Source organism: Drosophila mojavensis, unplaced genomic scaffold (genome assembly GCF_018153725.1).
Source record: "Drosophila mojavensis isolate 15081-1352.22 unplaced genomic scaffold, ASM1815372v1 contig_19, whole genome shotgun sequence".
Taxonomy (NCBI): Eukaryota; Metazoa; Arthropoda; class Insecta; order Diptera; family Drosophilidae; genus Drosophila; species Drosophila mojavensis.
This window is the reverse complement of record NW_025318726.1, coordinates 4528268-4545138: the sequence shown is the minus strand read 5'-3', so window position 1 is coordinate 4545138 and position 16871 is coordinate 4528268. Positions and strand designations below refer to the sequence as shown.

At 39.8% G+C, this 16871-nt stretch overlaps 4 protein-coding genes across 5 annotated transcripts; 2 read left to right on the top strand and 2 right to left on the bottom strand.

The window, feature by feature from the left end:
- Nucleotides 1-1740: 1740 nt before the first annotated feature.
- Nucleotides 1741-4663, bottom strand: LOC6572079 (collagen alpha-1(IV) chain). Its single transcript, XM_044007711.1, has 3 exons — nt 3507-4663; nt 3220-3444; nt 1741-3162 (listed from the first exon to the last, which is right to left on the bottom strand). The coding sequence occupies exons 1-3, from the start codon at nt 3538-3540 to the stop codon at nt 1811-1813; spliced, it is 1611 nt and encodes a 536-aa protein (XP_043863646.1). The 5' UTR covers nt 3541-4663; the 3' UTR covers nt 1741-1810.
- A 77-nt stretch (nt 4664-4740) lies between these two features.
- Nucleotides 4741-7229, bottom strand: LOC6572080 (peroxidase). The gene is made up of 5 exons (XM_001998196.4): nt 5877-7229; nt 5478-5817; nt 5217-5415; nt 5049-5154; nt 4741-4983 (listed from the first exon to the last, which is right to left on the bottom strand). The coding sequence occupies exons 1-5, from the start codon at nt 7166-7168 to the stop codon at nt 4902-4904; spliced, it is 2019 nt and encodes a 672-aa protein (XP_001998232.1). The 5' UTR covers nt 7169-7229; the 3' UTR covers nt 4741-4901.
- Nucleotides 7230-9674: 2445 nt separating this feature from the next.
- Nucleotides 9675-10970, top strand: LOC6572081. Of its 2 annotated transcripts, XM_044007629.1 has the most exons (3): nt 9675-10157; nt 10226-10624; nt 10691-10970. In XM_044007629.1, exons 1-3 carry the CDS (start codon nt 9765-9767, stop codon nt 10802-10804), a joined length of 906 nt encoding a protein of 301 aa, XP_043863564.1. In that variant the 5' UTR covers nt 9675-9764; the 3' UTR covers nt 10805-10970. The 2 variants fall into 2 exon arrangements, with proteins under 2 accessions (XP_043863564.1, XP_001998233.1); XM_001998197.4 differs by having other exon boundaries at nt 10226-10970.
- Nucleotides 10971-11257: 287 nt separating this feature from the next.
- Nucleotides 11258-16341, top strand: LOC6572082 (protein PAT1 homolog 1). The gene is made up of 5 exons (XM_001998198.4): nt 11258-11381; nt 11571-12312; nt 12700-14216; nt 14285-14530; nt 14622-16341. The coding sequence occupies exons 1-5, from the start codon at nt 11337-11339 to the stop codon at nt 14898-14900; spliced, it is 2829 nt and encodes a 942-aa protein (XP_001998234.2). The 5' UTR covers nt 11258-11336; the 3' UTR covers nt 14901-16341.
- The last annotated feature ends 530 nt before the right edge of the window (nt 16342-16871 follow it).

Genomic DNA, 16871 nt, shown 5'->3' with positions numbered 1-16871 from the left:
CCATATTATCACTGCGCAGTCAGCAGAGCGCGTGATATACGTGCAGTGTATGCGTGTGTATGCATGTGTGCATAAAAGAAATGCAGAATGAGTAGAATATCAGCTTAGACGGTTCCGGGTATCTCCCAGTCGAGCAGTCTCGACTGGAGCCTTCTCACTTGTTTATTATGAAAAGGCCTCACATTTGCATTTAATTTGTTCGAATTTACATGTTCTTTTCATTGTTTTCGTACGCTTTTGTTTACACGAATTTTACGATAGCCGTTATAAAAGGGAAATGAAATCATCAAACAATACTTGTGAGCCCATCCTTTCAACTTTCACTCAAATTTTAAGCTGACATCTCTTTTTGAAAAATGAATTTATATTGATATATCTCAAGAACACATTTAGAAACAAGTAAAAAGGCTCCAGTCGAGACTGCTCGACTAGGAGATACCCTGAACCCTCTAAGCAGATATTCTAATCATTCTGCACTTCTTTTATATACACATGCATACACATCCATCCACACGCACGCATAATCACGCAGTCTGCTGACTGCGCAGCGACTGAGCTTGGGCTGCGCTGCAGTGTGGTTAATATTTTGAGAATTGTGTGTACATTCCAAAGCACAAGTCTCTAGTACTTGAAATACGTTTTTTACAAATTGGGTGCGAATTGGGTATCCAAAATCTGTAGATTACAAAATCTTCGTATCGATTAACTGTATAAACACAGTAAATCTGAAGTCTCTAAGTGTAAAAGTGTTCAAATTAGGCTGAAAAAAAAAAACAAAATCAATTTTTCAATTATTCTCGATAAAAAAGTTATCGAACAAATATGATAAACTTGTACTGCGTATGGCACACACGAGTATGCATGCCAAATTTCAGCTCTTTAGCTCATAACTTCTGAGATCGACGTACTCATAAGGACGGACGGATGGATAGACGGACAGGGCTATATCGATTCAGCTCGTCACGCTGATCAAGAATATATATACATTGTGGGGTCTGCCACGCCTCCTTCTGCCCGTTACATACTTTTTCACAAAACCATTATACCCTGAATTCCCATGTTCAATGGGTTCAGGGTATAAAAATTGAATGGTGGCCCGCTCAGACCTACCCGACCTGCACACATAAGTATCGGTCGAACCGCTTCGGAGGAGTTTGGCAAGAAATACCGTGACACGAGAATTTTATATATAAGATATATAAATGCTTCTAGATTTTTGGAATGCAAGATCCCATATTTATGCGAAGTACGGAAGAACCCGTAATTGATTGATCTACTTTATTGATTGATTAAAATTTATTTAGGGTATTCACTAATGAAAGCTTTAGTCGAGATGCCCGACTAAACGATATCCACGACCGACCTTTATTTTTCAACATATACAATGACTCTAAATATAATACAAAAAATTGACACCAAATATCGATCGTACAACCGTTTAGCAACGCACTTTACTTTAAACAACACCGATTTCGATGCTTAATTGAATAGAAAGAAAAAGGCACCTCAGATATAAGTGTCCAGTTGTTAACACCAACCACATTCCAAATGCTTTATTTAATAACTTATGTATTATTTTTACGGGGGATCCATAGTCATTCTGCCTGTTACATATATCACAACATAACCTTGATTTCAGAAAGAAAAAGGAATTTTTACCCAAAAGTAGGCAATATCCATAATGATGCCTATAGTGATGCCCATGTTTGCCCTGTATTTATGAAAAGAATCGTAGAGCGATTGGAATATAAATGAAGGGTTACGGGTATCTCTTGTCAGGCACTACCAACTAGAGCCGTCTTATTTATTTTTATTTGCTTTTATCGTATGCATATATTTGGAGTGGATTTCGAGGAGTGGAAATAGATAAAATAAGTGGACCTTTCGAACTGCGTTCTTCAACATCGTTATTCTCCAAGGACTGGCTATTGATTACTGGTTGCTGTTCTTCAATACTCTGTTCATTTGTGTTGGGCTTGGTGGCTTCAGAGCTGTCTTCAGTGCTCACCGATGTACTATTCTGATAATTGCTGGATTCACCTTCGTCAAACAAAGTTTGTGTTACATACACCAGTGATTCGTTGATATCGTTGATATCGTTGACATCGTTGATATCATTGATATCGTTGATATCGTTGATATCGTTGACATCATTGATATCGTTGACATCATTGATATCGTTGATATCATTGATATCGTTGATATCGTTGATATCATTGATATCGTTGATATCGTTGATATCATTGATATCGTTGATATCATTGATGTCGTTGATATTGTTTTGATCATCAGTATGGTCATCGGCTAGACTTTCAAGTGTATCCAATACATTATCCATAGAATCGTCTGTAGGTTGATCTCGTAGGGGTCCCCGGTGGTGCCCTGGATGATGATGCCCTGGATGATGATGGCCAGGATGGTGATGGCCAGGATGATGATGCCCAGGATGATGATGCCCAGGATTATGATGGTCAGGATGATGATGCCCAGGATGATGATGCCCAGGATGATGATGCCCAGGATGATGATGCCCAGGATGATGATGCCCAGGATGATGATGCGCAGGATGATGATGCCCAGGATGATGATGCCCAGGATTATGATGGTCAGGATGATGATGCCCAGGATGATGATGTCCAGGATGATGATGCCCAGGATGATGATGGCCAGGATGATGATGGCCAGGATGATGATGGCCAGGATGATGATGGCCAGGATGATGATGGCCAGGATGATGATGTCCTGGATGTCCTGGATGTCCTGGATGTCCTGAATGTCCTGGATAACCTGGATGTCCTGGACGTCCTGGATGCCCTGGACGCCCAGGATGAGGATGACCTGGGCTAGAGTGCGCTGGGTAACCTGGATAGCCAGGATACCCGGGTTTCCCCGGAATGCCTGGAAAGCCAGGAAATCCGGGAACTACTTTATGGCCACTTTTATGATCTTTATGCTTTCCCTTGTGTGGCGGTGGAATAGGAATGGGTATTATTATAGGAGGTTGATGAGGATATAGAGGGGGAGGTGCTGGCCAGTGCTTGTCACCAGGATGACCTGGCGGCCCAACTGGACCGCGATGGCCTGGCAACCCAAAGTGACCTCTATCTCCCTTTGATCCTTTGTCTCCCTTTATACCGGGGTAACCTGGTCTTCCCGGCGAGCCTGCATAAAGGTAGAATAGAATAATACAAATTAAATCACTTTAAAAGCAAAGCTCACCTGAAGGACCTGGAGGTCCCGGTACACCCGGTGGTCCTGGAGGTCCCGGCGGACAAAAACATTGATGTGGCGGATGCGGATAGTGCGGTGAAGATAGTTTGTACACTACATTTGGTTGTGAGGGTGGCGCTGGAACCGGAGACTGAAGAGTGGCAACGAATCGTCCCGTTTCTTGCTCAGTGTTGTTTGTAGATACCGTGCCGACAATGTTGGCAACGAATATCCCTAAAACAAGAGTTGACTCTATTAATTTTTCTTAATCGTCGTAATCGATTCCTGTTGCTTACCACAGCAGAAATAGATTAATGTGATCACCGTCATGGCGAATAAACAAATGCTGTCTTTGGCCGATGAATCGAATACTTTTATATTGATCTAAAGAATGCGTGCAAGCACATACAATATACAAATGCTAAAAACTTACTTTCAATCATCCAGATTCTATGGGACCGTTATTAATCGCATCTACTGAGAAATCAGTCTATTATTTGGGTTTCTTTATTCTCTATATTTTGATGAAATTAATAATGGCTCGACTATAAATCTCATTGACTTTCTATGGCTAGCCCTGGTATGCTCGATATTTTTCTTTCGTCTCGCCATTACGACTACCGTAAAAACTACAAAGAATTTTGCAACTTGGCGCACGTCGGCATATGGTTGGCCCACATCCGCGCATATCAATGGAATTCAAATGCTAAAGAAGCAGCAAGGTCAGAGCGAAAGTTAATGGTTCTTCGTCTTTGTGTTCCTATTGCGCAATATTCTAATGTATATCAGCTCTTTTTTAGTCTGCGCATATTGTTATGACTCTCTGGTATTAATCGGTTAAGCTTTTATACTCTTCAACATTATCTCTAAAATCAATTAAACTAGGTCAATTGTTTGGCATAAAATGCCTAATTTCAACTTTCCTCATTTTAGACTCGTCCATTTGCAATTAGCATGAATTAGCATCTAGTCTATAAACAAATATGTTTTCTGCAAATATTTTAGCTAAATGGCTCATTTAGAATCGCAGATTGCTCCGCTAAACCGATAAGAAATATTGAGGTTTATTGATCACTTATGTGGTGTATAATAAATAATTCGAAAGAAAGCTCCATCAATATCTACAAAGTAATTATTTTTGTCAGGGTATATTGGTTTTATGAAAATATATGCATCAGACAGAAAAAATTAGTGGCAGACCGCATAAAGTATATTCTTGATCAGGGTGAAAAGCTGAGTCGACATTTAGAAGAATTCAAATTTAGTGTGTAGGTCTATGTAAATAGTACTCAATTTTGTAATTTATAGATTTTGGATAACACGCCCGCTTTATATCAGCTCTTTGCAGAATTCAGGGGATTTCCCAGTTGAGCAACCTCGACATACATATCTGTCAAATATCAACCTTTTCTAAAAAACAGGAATCACAGTACTTATAACAGCATTACCGCTCTTATCTCTGCCCAAATTCTGTGTTCATTTCACCTCACATCGAAACCATATTATAGTATATACAATGATTAGCTATAATTACGGGCAAGGCTAAGGAATTTTAACTTTTATTACAAAAAAAAAAAAAAAAACAACATTTATTATGAAGCTGAAATCATTTTAGTGGTTTTGATTATCTATCAGCTGGTTATTCAACAAAGTAATATTTAAAGGCTTCCCACTTAATTGATAAGATGGCTTTAGTTAACCAGTTGGGGAGTTAGGTCTTGCCATTTGGTAAGGTCAAGTTGAGGAATATCATTGCAGCTTATCAAAATATTGCTGAAAATGCACAAGAAATGAGTTTTATTTTCGTATTCAATAGGCATGAGCAGATTGTGACTTACCGAGTATTGGGGAAAATGAAAACATTTGGCTGGATATAATGTAAGCTTTGCACATTGTTGCAGAACAGTGAAGCCAAACTTATTTTCCGGATCTCCGCCAGTTGACCTATGCAAACATGGAATAGCATTAAGGGAGAGTCCGATTATTGTACTTATGTTAACACTCACTGCGCGAGAAGCCACTGAGATGATTTTCGCGTTCAAAGAAGAAGCGATCGCCTCGACGAGTGTTTTGGAACTGTTTTCCGACCACACACTGCAATGTGGGGCCAAACAATGAGCCTGGTACGTGGAATTCGAGAGTACCACCCACACTCAGCTCGACATCGGCTGGGGAGGCATACAGCTTGCGCAACAAGTTAATTTTCTGCAAAAAGAATTGTTAGGCTTTGGTTGACATTTAGTTATATTGGATGCAATGTGCCGAACCTCTCTGGGTATTTCGGTGACGAATTCCGACCATTCATGGGCTCGCCGCAGACCACAGAACTCACGAAGATCATTGTAGGATGGAAGTCCGAAATCGCGGGCACGTTGGATATCCAACGACTTGAGGTCGGATCCGAACTCCTCGAACACTTTGCGATTAAAGAAGTGCTTGATCTCGCGATCGATATTGGAGTCGGCTCGCTTCTGCAGTTGCGTTGCCATTCCGCGCACCAAATCAGCGAAATTGTAGTTCGAGGACAGCAAACGAATAGTCTCAGGGGTCTCAAAGAAGTCGCTGAGGCGTAGAGTCTGATTTGCATAGCGATCAGACGAAACCATTCTGCAATTCAGTGGAAAGTCAATCTGTGTCACGTAAATACACACAATATTATCACTTACGAGAACCAGCCGGATATCTGAGTGTGCGAATAACGGAAGGCAGCAGCTGAAAACTCAGCGTAGGGATTGGGGTTAACGCTCTCGTCATAGTCGTTCACATAGTCAGTTGAGTACTCTGAGTAGGGGTAAGTCAGGCCATTCATATTCGTGTAAGCGCTGCCCAGAACAGCCACCAGGTAGTCGTAGTATGTGATCTTCTGATACTGAGCAATATTGATCTTGCGAGCTTCCTGGTACAAGCGCTCATCGTTGTAGTGGGGATTCAGCAGGGCCAACTCCTCCGCCAATCGGTTGTGCTCCCGCACCATAATCGTATGAAGCACGGCAATCGTCGGCGTGAAACGATTGCGTAAGTCGGGCATGATGTAACACTCACTATTAATGCCACATTCACCCTCATGGTTCTGCGTCACAGGCAACCACTGCTGCCCGTTGGCGTACACTGTCCGGAGCTGACCGCCCTTGAAGCGGCGCACCCGTTGATTTTGCGCCGGTGAATTGCCGTAGACCGATGACAGATCCAAGTAGGCTGTGACCACAGACAGCTTTTCGCTGTAGGGCAGCCCACTCTTGGGACAGATGCCGTCCGCGTCGGATAGGGCGCGTGCAAAGCTGAGACATGACTTGCCCGTATTGTAGGCGATGGGTCCACCCGCCGCTAGTGTTATGGGCTGACACTGCGGATGGCGTGACTCAGCGCAACAGTCTCTGGGCGCGCCCCTCGTGGTCAACTGGCTGATGTCGTGAGCGACGAACTGGCCGAACTGCATGGAAGCCACCGTGCGAAACTTGTCCATCACTGTCTTCTCGCCGTACAGTGACAGCGAGAGCAGGCGGGCGTTGGGCACCGTCTGTCCGTTCTGCACGTACGCAGGCCGCAGAAGACGCTTATACCGAGAGGTGGCGATGCCGAACTCGGGATACAGCAAGTTATTGCACGAGCCGTCAATGCTGCGATAGTGCAGGTTCTTTGTATCATTCAAGCAGTTCTGGGGAGGAACGCCGCATTTGATGGGCTGCTGCACTGGTTTATCATGTTCGGCCGAGCTTATCCAACTGCTGAGCCCTGGACTGATGCTGTTCTTGGGCAAAACGCTCTTCAGCAGATCGTCCAAGCCATCATACAACTCGCTGTTTCGCTTAGGTCTGTCTGCCTTTTCCAGCTCTGCCTTCGAAGAACCCAGATCCAACGACTCCAAGTGACGAAATGGGCAACCAGCCGGTTGATCCTTCGCCATTGACGGGCTGATCACCAGCAAAAGTAACCCGGCGACCGTAGTAATTACCCTCATTGTTATCGAAGTGAGCTAACTCTGATGCACTTTCATCACTGACACCGCATATATACGCCCGCTAGCGATGAAGATATTCTTTCTTTCCGCACGATCATCGAGCCGTGACAGTCGTGATTTGATAGAATATTATCTTCCGCATAGCGCAGCATAACACGCACGTGCCAAATTCTTAGTTTGATGCCAAAGATTAAGAAAATGCTTAGCTTTCAGATTTAAAGATAATAAGTACTTGGAAGCTCAGCAACCATTCATTTCGTGTCGCTTACGCTCTGTAATGTCAGCAAAAAAGTATTAATATTCCATAATACTATAATAATATACACATACATAATGTATGAAATACGTATGTATATATGTATATAAGTGCCTCAAGATTTGCCAATTTTTGTTTACATTAATTCACAAATTCACACAGCATTAATATACGACATTCGTAGATATTCAGAACCCATTGAAAGTTTGATTATCAACGGGGTTCAAGTCAAAATAAATTTTGATAAATTGCAAATATAATTTTAAGACAATAACTAAACTGACAGAAAGAAACAAGAGTGCTCTAGGGAGTGATAGTCTAAGAGATACACTGAACCAACATGACAAACATTACATGCACACATTCACACGCACACATAAGCGAAGCGTCTGATGCGTGATGACGACGTTTACGCTCTTAAAATAAGAGTGTAGAGCGTAATAATTTAAAATTTCTAGAGGATTCAATATCCATAAATAAGATAGTAATAATATTAAATATGAAAATTCAATTAACAAATTTGTTTTCCTTAGATTTTTGTTTATTATACCCTGAGCCCAATGAAAATATGATATGAGTGCATAATTGTTCTGTTAAATATATGTAACAGGCAGAAGGATGCGGGGCAGACTCCATAAAGTATAAATATTCTTGATCAGAGCCGTCTCTCGCAGCTCGTCAGCTCAGACGGTTTCGTCCTTTCTGTCTTTCCGACGCTCGATCTGTCCGTAATTGTGATCGCGTCGATCCCAGAATATAGAAGAGCTGGAGAATTTTCAAAAGTATGCTGATTGGGTTAGTTTCCCGAAACTGACACTACTCCCGTTTTTACTGCATTTTAAAAATCTTTCCGAAAATCAGTTAAAAATTTATATCTCTTACATCTTTAAATCCAGAGTTACCACATTTGAAGTATACAATTGAATTTCCCTTTATTTCAAGTATTTCTTCTAAGTATTGACTCTAAGAATTACATCTTCCCCTAGGTATTGCCTCTACAAATTGCCTCTACGTATTATCTATCAAGTATTTCCTCTACGATTCCACATTTCAATTTACTGCACTGCAGTAAACAAGAAAAAAATTATTAATTGAAATAAATCTAAAAAAAATAATAAAAAAGTAAACCTAAAATAAAAAAAAAAAACACTCACTGCACTGTAAGGCTGAGCCCCACAGGGTCTGGACGACTAAAGAACTGATACATCTCCTGCCCTTTATATAGGGCGACTTTCACTCAAATTTTGAGCCTCGCAGGAATCGTTGCAGTCGAGCTTTAAGGGTCAATGGGAACACTCTATGCTGCTGTGGACATTCTAGCTTCGTTGTACTCAAATATGGATACCAAATCAATACTGCTGCATACATATAGACAACTTAAATGATCTTCTGTATCTTTTTCATCCCTCGCTGTCCTTAGGCAGAGAGACAGACGGAATGTGAGAAAGTCAGGAAAACTTATAGTGTTAAATCGAGTATATATGCATGTTTTATGAGGCTAAATGTTGATATGCTAAATAGATTATGTACATTAATATTTATATTTATTAGATGAAATACACAGAAGTTTCTTCTGCTCTACAGTTCTATTATGGACAAGGATAGCATAGTCTTCCCTAATACCTGGCAATTCCTTCCCAATCTCATTTTCAATAGGCTAGATGTAGCCTAAAATAGGCCAAAAGTGACAACACTGATTGCAGTCTCATGCAGAATTTTTCACAAGCTTCAGGAGATCTCGTAGTCGAACATTCTCGATTAGATATAGCATTTTTCGAATCCCCCTGTCCATAGCTTTGCATTTCATCTACGAAATTATTTACCTTTGAAAAAACCGCGAAGTGGTGGTAGTGTGACCAAATCAATCAAAATTAATAATGCTTTATGCTCTAGTGATTCGACACAGTTATATATTTCCACTAGCCATAGAACATAGTGATATTTCATAAATATATATTTCTATATATAAGTATTTGGAAAACATATACATATGTGTTAATTGATATTTTAAATACTATGATATTTAATATACTAGGGCTTTATTGTTCTTCTTCATTATATATATATTAGACTTCTCTGATCTACTTTTTGAAATACATTTTTAACACATTTTCTTATTTAATAAATTATGGTTAGTTTTTACCGATTGTTTCGTTTATTTAACTTATGCATTCTGAATTGCAGCACAGCAGACGCTCAATTTAACATCAAATATTTTCAGAATACCCCATACATTTTCTTTGGCTGTATTGCAACACTCTATCAGGCCCTTACCAGCACTGTCGCGAATAATAAAAAAAATATTGTGGAAGATTGTAAATTGCACTAAACAATAACAATATGAAGAGGAAAACAAGTGAAATATGGTGTTTCTTTAGGGCAGTTGATGACACCTTCGCCTTATGTAACATATGCAAAGCCAAGCTATCGTACAAAACTACAACAACAAACTTAAGCAAACACATGAATAGAATGCATCCCAATGCAAATGTTACTGGATCTCCACAGAATCGAAAGTATAAAATCTTGCCTCAGTCAAATGACCGCCACCGAGGTAAACCTCGGAATCCCACACAGGAGCTAATAATACTGAAATTTATAAAGAAAAACCCCGTTTTGCTGCAAAATCCATCTTGGGAGACACGTAACTCATATGAATCGTTGTGGGAGCAACTCACGTCCGAGCTGAATGCTAGCGGGCCGCCGCAAAAAGACGCCGCTACGTGGAGAAAGGTGAGGTTCACGCTTTATCGATACCCGCATTGTTCCTCTAATTGTTATATATTCTTGGTTATCGACAGGCGTTGAAGGACTGGAAGAGATTCATAATCAAGAAAGTGGAGAAAAACGAAATGCATAATATCCCCCTAGCCACTGGTCTGAGCTCTGCTGAGGAAACTATAGCCAGCTTATGTCGCTTGAACGACGATGTCAGTCAAATAATAATGAATGCGTCTGAGGACGATGTACAGGATAATTCGAATGCGACATTCGAAATGGAAGATGTGGAAGATGTTGTGCCCGAAGAGGAGGACCATAGTGCACTTCAAGATGTGTCGGGATTTGCCTATGAGCCTGAAGACACAAAGGCTGAAATTGATATCGACATTGATCCGCTTTTCTTGCAGAGTGGCAAGAGCGCCAAATATGGAAGTCAGGCAATTAAAAAGGAACTGGAGGCAATAAGTAAAAGAATAAGTGTAATTAATGATGTTGCTTGTAACACGCAAATTGCGCTCAATGAATTTTGCAATCTTTATAAACAGAAACTAATTGAAAATAAGAGGCACCACTCAGTCATGGAGCAATTAATGACGGAAAAAATAGAATTGAAAAAGAAACTCCTTGAAATCGAGCAACGCAAATTGTCACTTAAATAATAAGTATTATAGAAATTACTTTCTAAAAAAATTTGATTAGGATATATAGTTAGATAAGAGTTAATGTGAATTTTATTATACGCCTTTAAATAAGTAGTTTCTAATTGATAAAATTGTAATTATTCACTAAATTTAATACCCATAAATTTATTTGTGTTTTTCACAATTTGTTCACGGATTCTTTTTTTTTTTGGTTAAATGATGTAAATTTGTATGATATTTAAAATCTAATGCATGGATGATTGTATCGTCCGAATTATTAAATACTTGTAAAGAATGTTCATTTAACTTCCCTAACGTCAAAATTATTAGCATTTGCAAACTCCAGCTTACCATCACTGACATAGCTATGCTGAAAAATTTTGAACATTCTTATCGATGTGTGTAATCGATAGTTTGTATAATCGATAGTTTTAATGTAGATGTGGCCTGTGGATGATGTGGACTATATTGAACTTCTTCTTCCCAACTTAGCCATTCATGGTGACTGACAAGTCATGATAATTTTTTATAAAACAAATAGTTATTCGCAATGGACGATTCGTTTTTCGGTTTTGATACAACTACAAGTATACCGGTGAGAATTTAATGAAGAATAATGTATAATGAAGTACCTAGAAAACAGATATAAAGCGCAGGCTCATTTTTCTCACAAATGCAATCGTCTGGAAAAAGAAAAAATTCACCTAATTTTCCACCATGCTTTTTTCGCCTAAATAAATCAAAATGTGCTAACAACAATAATTATATTTATTATATTGTATAGGATGATGATGGCAGCGACGGGCGAATCGCTGAGCCCCCGGAAGAAGAGTACGACGCCCTCAACGACGAGACGTTCGGCTCTGCCATAAACGGCGATTGGGAGGAAGCCCACGAAACGCTTGTCCTACTTGGCGGCAACGGCGAAAAAGCTCGCAAAGACTTTACAGATCATGACTCTAGCGGTAACGGTGCTTTGCTTAATCGGCAACAGCAATTGCCGTTGCGTGGGTTTCAGAGCGGTAGCATCGACGACTTAGACTTGGAATTAAATTTATCATCAATAAAATTAGACGATGTAGATTTAAGTACGTTCGGTGAAAGCGATGGAAGCAATCGCATTAACTTGGACTCTGGCGTTTGGACTACCCAACCCTCCTTCCCCTTGCCCAGCAATCAAAATCTTTTTCGAGACAACTTTCGCAGCGCATTTAAGCCCCAGCCGCAGGCAGACGCATCCGCAGCCGTAATGGCAATCACGCAAATAAAGCCACTGCAGGAGGCGAACGCCAATTTTGGGATACCGCCGATGCCAACAGCGGCGACAGCTAAAATCACAACACTCGAAGACATTGAACGTAATCTGATCATACAACAGGCAGTGCCCAAACAACAACTACATCAGCAGCATCCACAGCCTCTGCCCCAACAGGATTTGAATTTAATCAATCGGCAGCATTTGGTGTCAACGGCAACATTAGCCCAACACCAACAACAGCTACAAAAGCAACCGCCGCAGCACAAGGGTAAATCACATTTCATAAAGAAATAAAACATGCAAGCACATATTGTTTAGATAAAGAGGAAAAATTGCACTTAGAGGACTAATATAAATTATATGTATGTATGTGTACATATGCATTTATATACGCAGTGAGTGTAAACTTCGGCAATATTGAATTATTTTGTATTATATTTCCTATGTTTTATATTCACATATTTTATTAATAACATAATGTATTGTCGAAGTTTGAATTTCATATTAGGGTAAAAGTGCAATTTTGATCATTATCAAAACAGTTCTAGGCTATAATCTAGCAAATGTATATTATATCAATATTTCCCTGCATTAATCAGTTAAAAGCCGAATTGAATCTGTATTGAAATTAAAAAATATCTATTTGCTATTTCAGCACCTCCTGGATTTTTAGCCACGTCTCAAACGCCGCCGCCAAGGCCAAATATAGGTTTTCATGGTCCACATCAGATGGGCGGATCCAGCGCAGGGCCGGGTCTAATGCCCACGCCGCAGCCACAGCATCAACAGCTAAATGGAATCAGTGGGAATCGTGCGCCGCCAGGATTTATGTATCCAACTGGCCTAGCTACGAACCTGCCGCAGCATCCCCTATTGCAGCAGCATGTTTTGCCGCCCAATTTTCCTCGTCCACTGCCAAATCCACATCTGCCCACGGCGCTCAACAACTTTGCCATGCATCCCAGCTTCAATGCGATGCGCGCCGTTGGCTTGCATTCAGCGGCCTACATGCCTGTGTTGCCGCCCCGCCTGCCGCCACACAATCTGCTTAATCAGCAACCCAACTCGATGTACAACATGTTTAACATGCGACTGGTTCAGGAAATTCAGCAGAACCATCCGCTGCTGCAGAACGCGGCAGCTGCTCGCCAGCAGCAGCAGCTCAGCCGACCCGGCGATCGCCAAAAGCAGCAGCAGCTGCTTCCGCAGCAGATGCAGCAGCAACAACAACAGCAACAGCAGCAAATGAACCGTTACGGCGGTAACCTGCCTCAGGAGGAGTTCGACGAATATGCAAATCTGATGAGTACGCGAGACAAGCATTGGCTGATTGGCATCCAGCTGTCACAGCTGAACACGGACACTCCGTACATTGACGACTACTATTACACGGTGTACAGGGAGCGCAAGAACGGACAGGTTCGTCACAGTCAGGCACACAAGGACAACCAGCTGAATCATCCACTGACGCAGCCGCGAGGTCATGCGCAGCTCATTCTGGTTCAGTTGGGCAACAAAAATGGCTCTCGCAACGGGCAACAGCATCGCGAAAGACGCAACTCGGACAACACGAGCAGCAGCAACACCAGCGGCATCACAAACAGTGGCAACAACAGCAACATCCTCTCTGGATATGTGTTCTCTCCCCTAAAGTTTGAAAACTCTCTGGGCAAGTTGCAGTACGGAAGTGTGACGGCGCCCCGCAAGATAATTGATGCTGAGATCATGGGCAGCGACAGCGCAACCACGGACAATACTGGGTCAGCATCGTCAGCTACTAGGCAGAGCTCCGATAAAAACAATGAGGGCCAACCCGAGGTGGTGCTTGTGCCGAGCAGCATGCGGAAGTCGCGACATATTTTGCTGCACATAGAGACCCTATATAGGTATCTGCTCAAGTTGGAGGACCTAGAGAGTCCGGAGGTAATGGCAACCATTATATTGAAGAAGAAGAAGGAGAGCGAACGCATTGCCGCCGTGGAGCAACTCGAGATGGCGAATAAAACGCCCGAAGAGCGAGCGGCTGAGGCGAATAATCCACAAAGCATGAATCCAGCGCTTAAGAACAAATTCAACTATGAAATTGAGCCGCGCGATGTTTTAGTGAGTAAGCTGAAAGCCGGCCTCACTTTCAATAAGGTTGTATCGATGATGAACGTGCGCAAGGGCAAGGTATTTGATATGCATGTTTACATTTATGTGTCGCACATTCTTATAGCTTGAATTTCTGCACTCTTCAGATACTATTACGCCGCATAATGCCATTTATTGCTGATCAGCCGATACGTTGGACAGTGTGGAGCGGAGTGTTCTGTTCACTGCAAAATGTTGTTAAGAAAGATCGAGAAGATGTGGACGGTTGTCTCTTTGCGCTTTATCCGGAATTCAAAAATCAAATACATGAAGCGAATTTAGAAACAATTATCAACATTTCAACTGCGTTTACCATGACCGATAAAAAGATGTCGGGCATTTTCTGTAGTCGCGTAAGTTTATATAATGCCTTGTATGTGTATGCAGGCTTTGCTGTTATGCAGCCATGCTCAATGATTGCTACATATTTCATTATTCTTTTAGTTTGGCATTCTGTCGCTTGTCGGATTGATACTACGCGTAGAGGCGATCTACGTTTCAAACACCGACTCAACGCTTACCGAGGAGAGCCGACAAAAGTGGCGTGAGTTTCTTGCGCAGGTTGCATCCTGTCTTAATCGCACCATTCAGAATCAAACCATCTCGGCGGCTATTGAGTCAGATGCGATTCAACCAATGATGAATCACTTTGCGCGTTTCAAAGACTTGAAACTAGATGCGCTTCTAGCTTTAATTACGCAAGCTAAACATCAAATTAATTAAACGCAGGCATTATTCCTTTTTTTTAAACTAATTTTGGGATGAGAAAGTCATAATAGAAAATAACAAAAACTCCCATGTATGAGGTCTGACATTAATGTCTTATTCAGCAGTTAATATATATGTTTAAAAAATGCATTGTGCTGTATTGTTTGATTTTACATATACATTATGAGAAACGCGCACAATTTGTAAAAGAAATTCATTCACACACACACATACATGTACATATATCACCAGCAGAGCTCATATATATAATGAAACGCGAAACAAAATATAAAAGTACTCGTAAAAATTAGTTAACCATGTAAGCAACTGCAAAAACAACAAACAAAAATTAACGTTGTTTTCATCAAACGTATTTGTTCACTTCAAGGATCCAAATACTTTGTTATGGCATTAAAGATTTTGCTCATTGTATATATGCCATTCTGTATTTAATAGTGAATGATTGTCGACATCTATATTTTATTGAGACCTGTTAAATTGTTTACTTGGCTGATTTTCATAAGTTACATTTGTGAGTAATTCAAAATTGCCTATAATTAAACTATTTCAAATTTAAAATATACATATATATATACATATATTTATTGTACTTTTGACAATTTAATGAATTCATTTTAATTTGTTCCACTCTTTCATTATTTATGTCAAATTTTTATTAGTAACTTTTTATCTAATTTTGGTACTTTGTAAATATCAGACTTGAATTGCATTGGAGAATGTATTTTTTTTTTGTTTTTTTATGAATTAAATTAAGGTAAACCCCTTTAAACACAATGCAACGTTGTCTCACATGCATACAATTTTATATATATATAATATATACATAAAAGTTTCTATTACAACAAATATTCAAAATTGTGATACATTTTGTGTATTTAAAAGAGCCTAAAATGTAAGCAGAATTGTAACAGCACATAATTGCTCATTTCTGTTTTTTTTAGAAATATATACAAAAAGAAAAGCAACAAAAAAACACGGACTAAATTTGTTTTCAACCTCCGTCATTCTCTAAACTGACAAATCTTTTTAGATGATTTATATTTGTATCTATTTCAATAATTTAAACACGAGTATCGATTTGTATGTGTTTTTCGTGTCATACTTTAAGTTTCATTTACTTTAATTACGTGCTTCTTTATTCATTTTTATAACTCGATTCATTTTTAAGAAGAAAGAAAGAAAGAAACACTTATAGGTCGGCTTTTCACAATTAAATTACAGATTAAGTGGATGATATATTGCGTATGATACAATAGGTATGATGCATATTTGCGTATACTCATGTATTTATAGCACCATGATGTTTAAGGAATACATTTTTTAATCTTTATAAAAACAGATCAAAGCAAATAATGTACTTGGCGTGAAATATTATTAAGAAAACAAAAATCTTATCATTTGTCACATTCAATAAATAAATATTTCTATTAAATAATTTCATTACTACTTTGATTGCACAACGAGCATTGAGAGAATTTTATAAATTGTCTTTAGAAATACACAATATATACGTTTCTTATTCTATATTTCAACATTGCTCTGAATTTTAAATAAGAACTATACAAAATTCAATGAAATTTCCTATGAAATCCGAAAAGTATTTAGTGGGTATCAAACGTATTTTTTGGTTAACAATTTGTGATTTTTGGTTAACAATATGTGAATTACGCATGCCAAAACAGATTTGTTAAGTGCCATAATTCTGTAATTAATGAGACGTTTTCTTTGGACCGACTGCAACGTTTTTAACTGTAAAAAACCCATTTTGCTAATCTGCCTACTGTTAGATAGCAGCTATCTACTGTTAATTTGCCTTGTTAGGTGTCGCATCTATTCGAGGAGTATCAAGTCTTCTCCACCTTCGTCACCCCAAAAATTGAACTCAACTCGTCATCATCGACGCCACAACTATTTTCGCCTCTAATTGGAGATAACAGCGGCATTTGTCGCGACAATGGTGGCAAT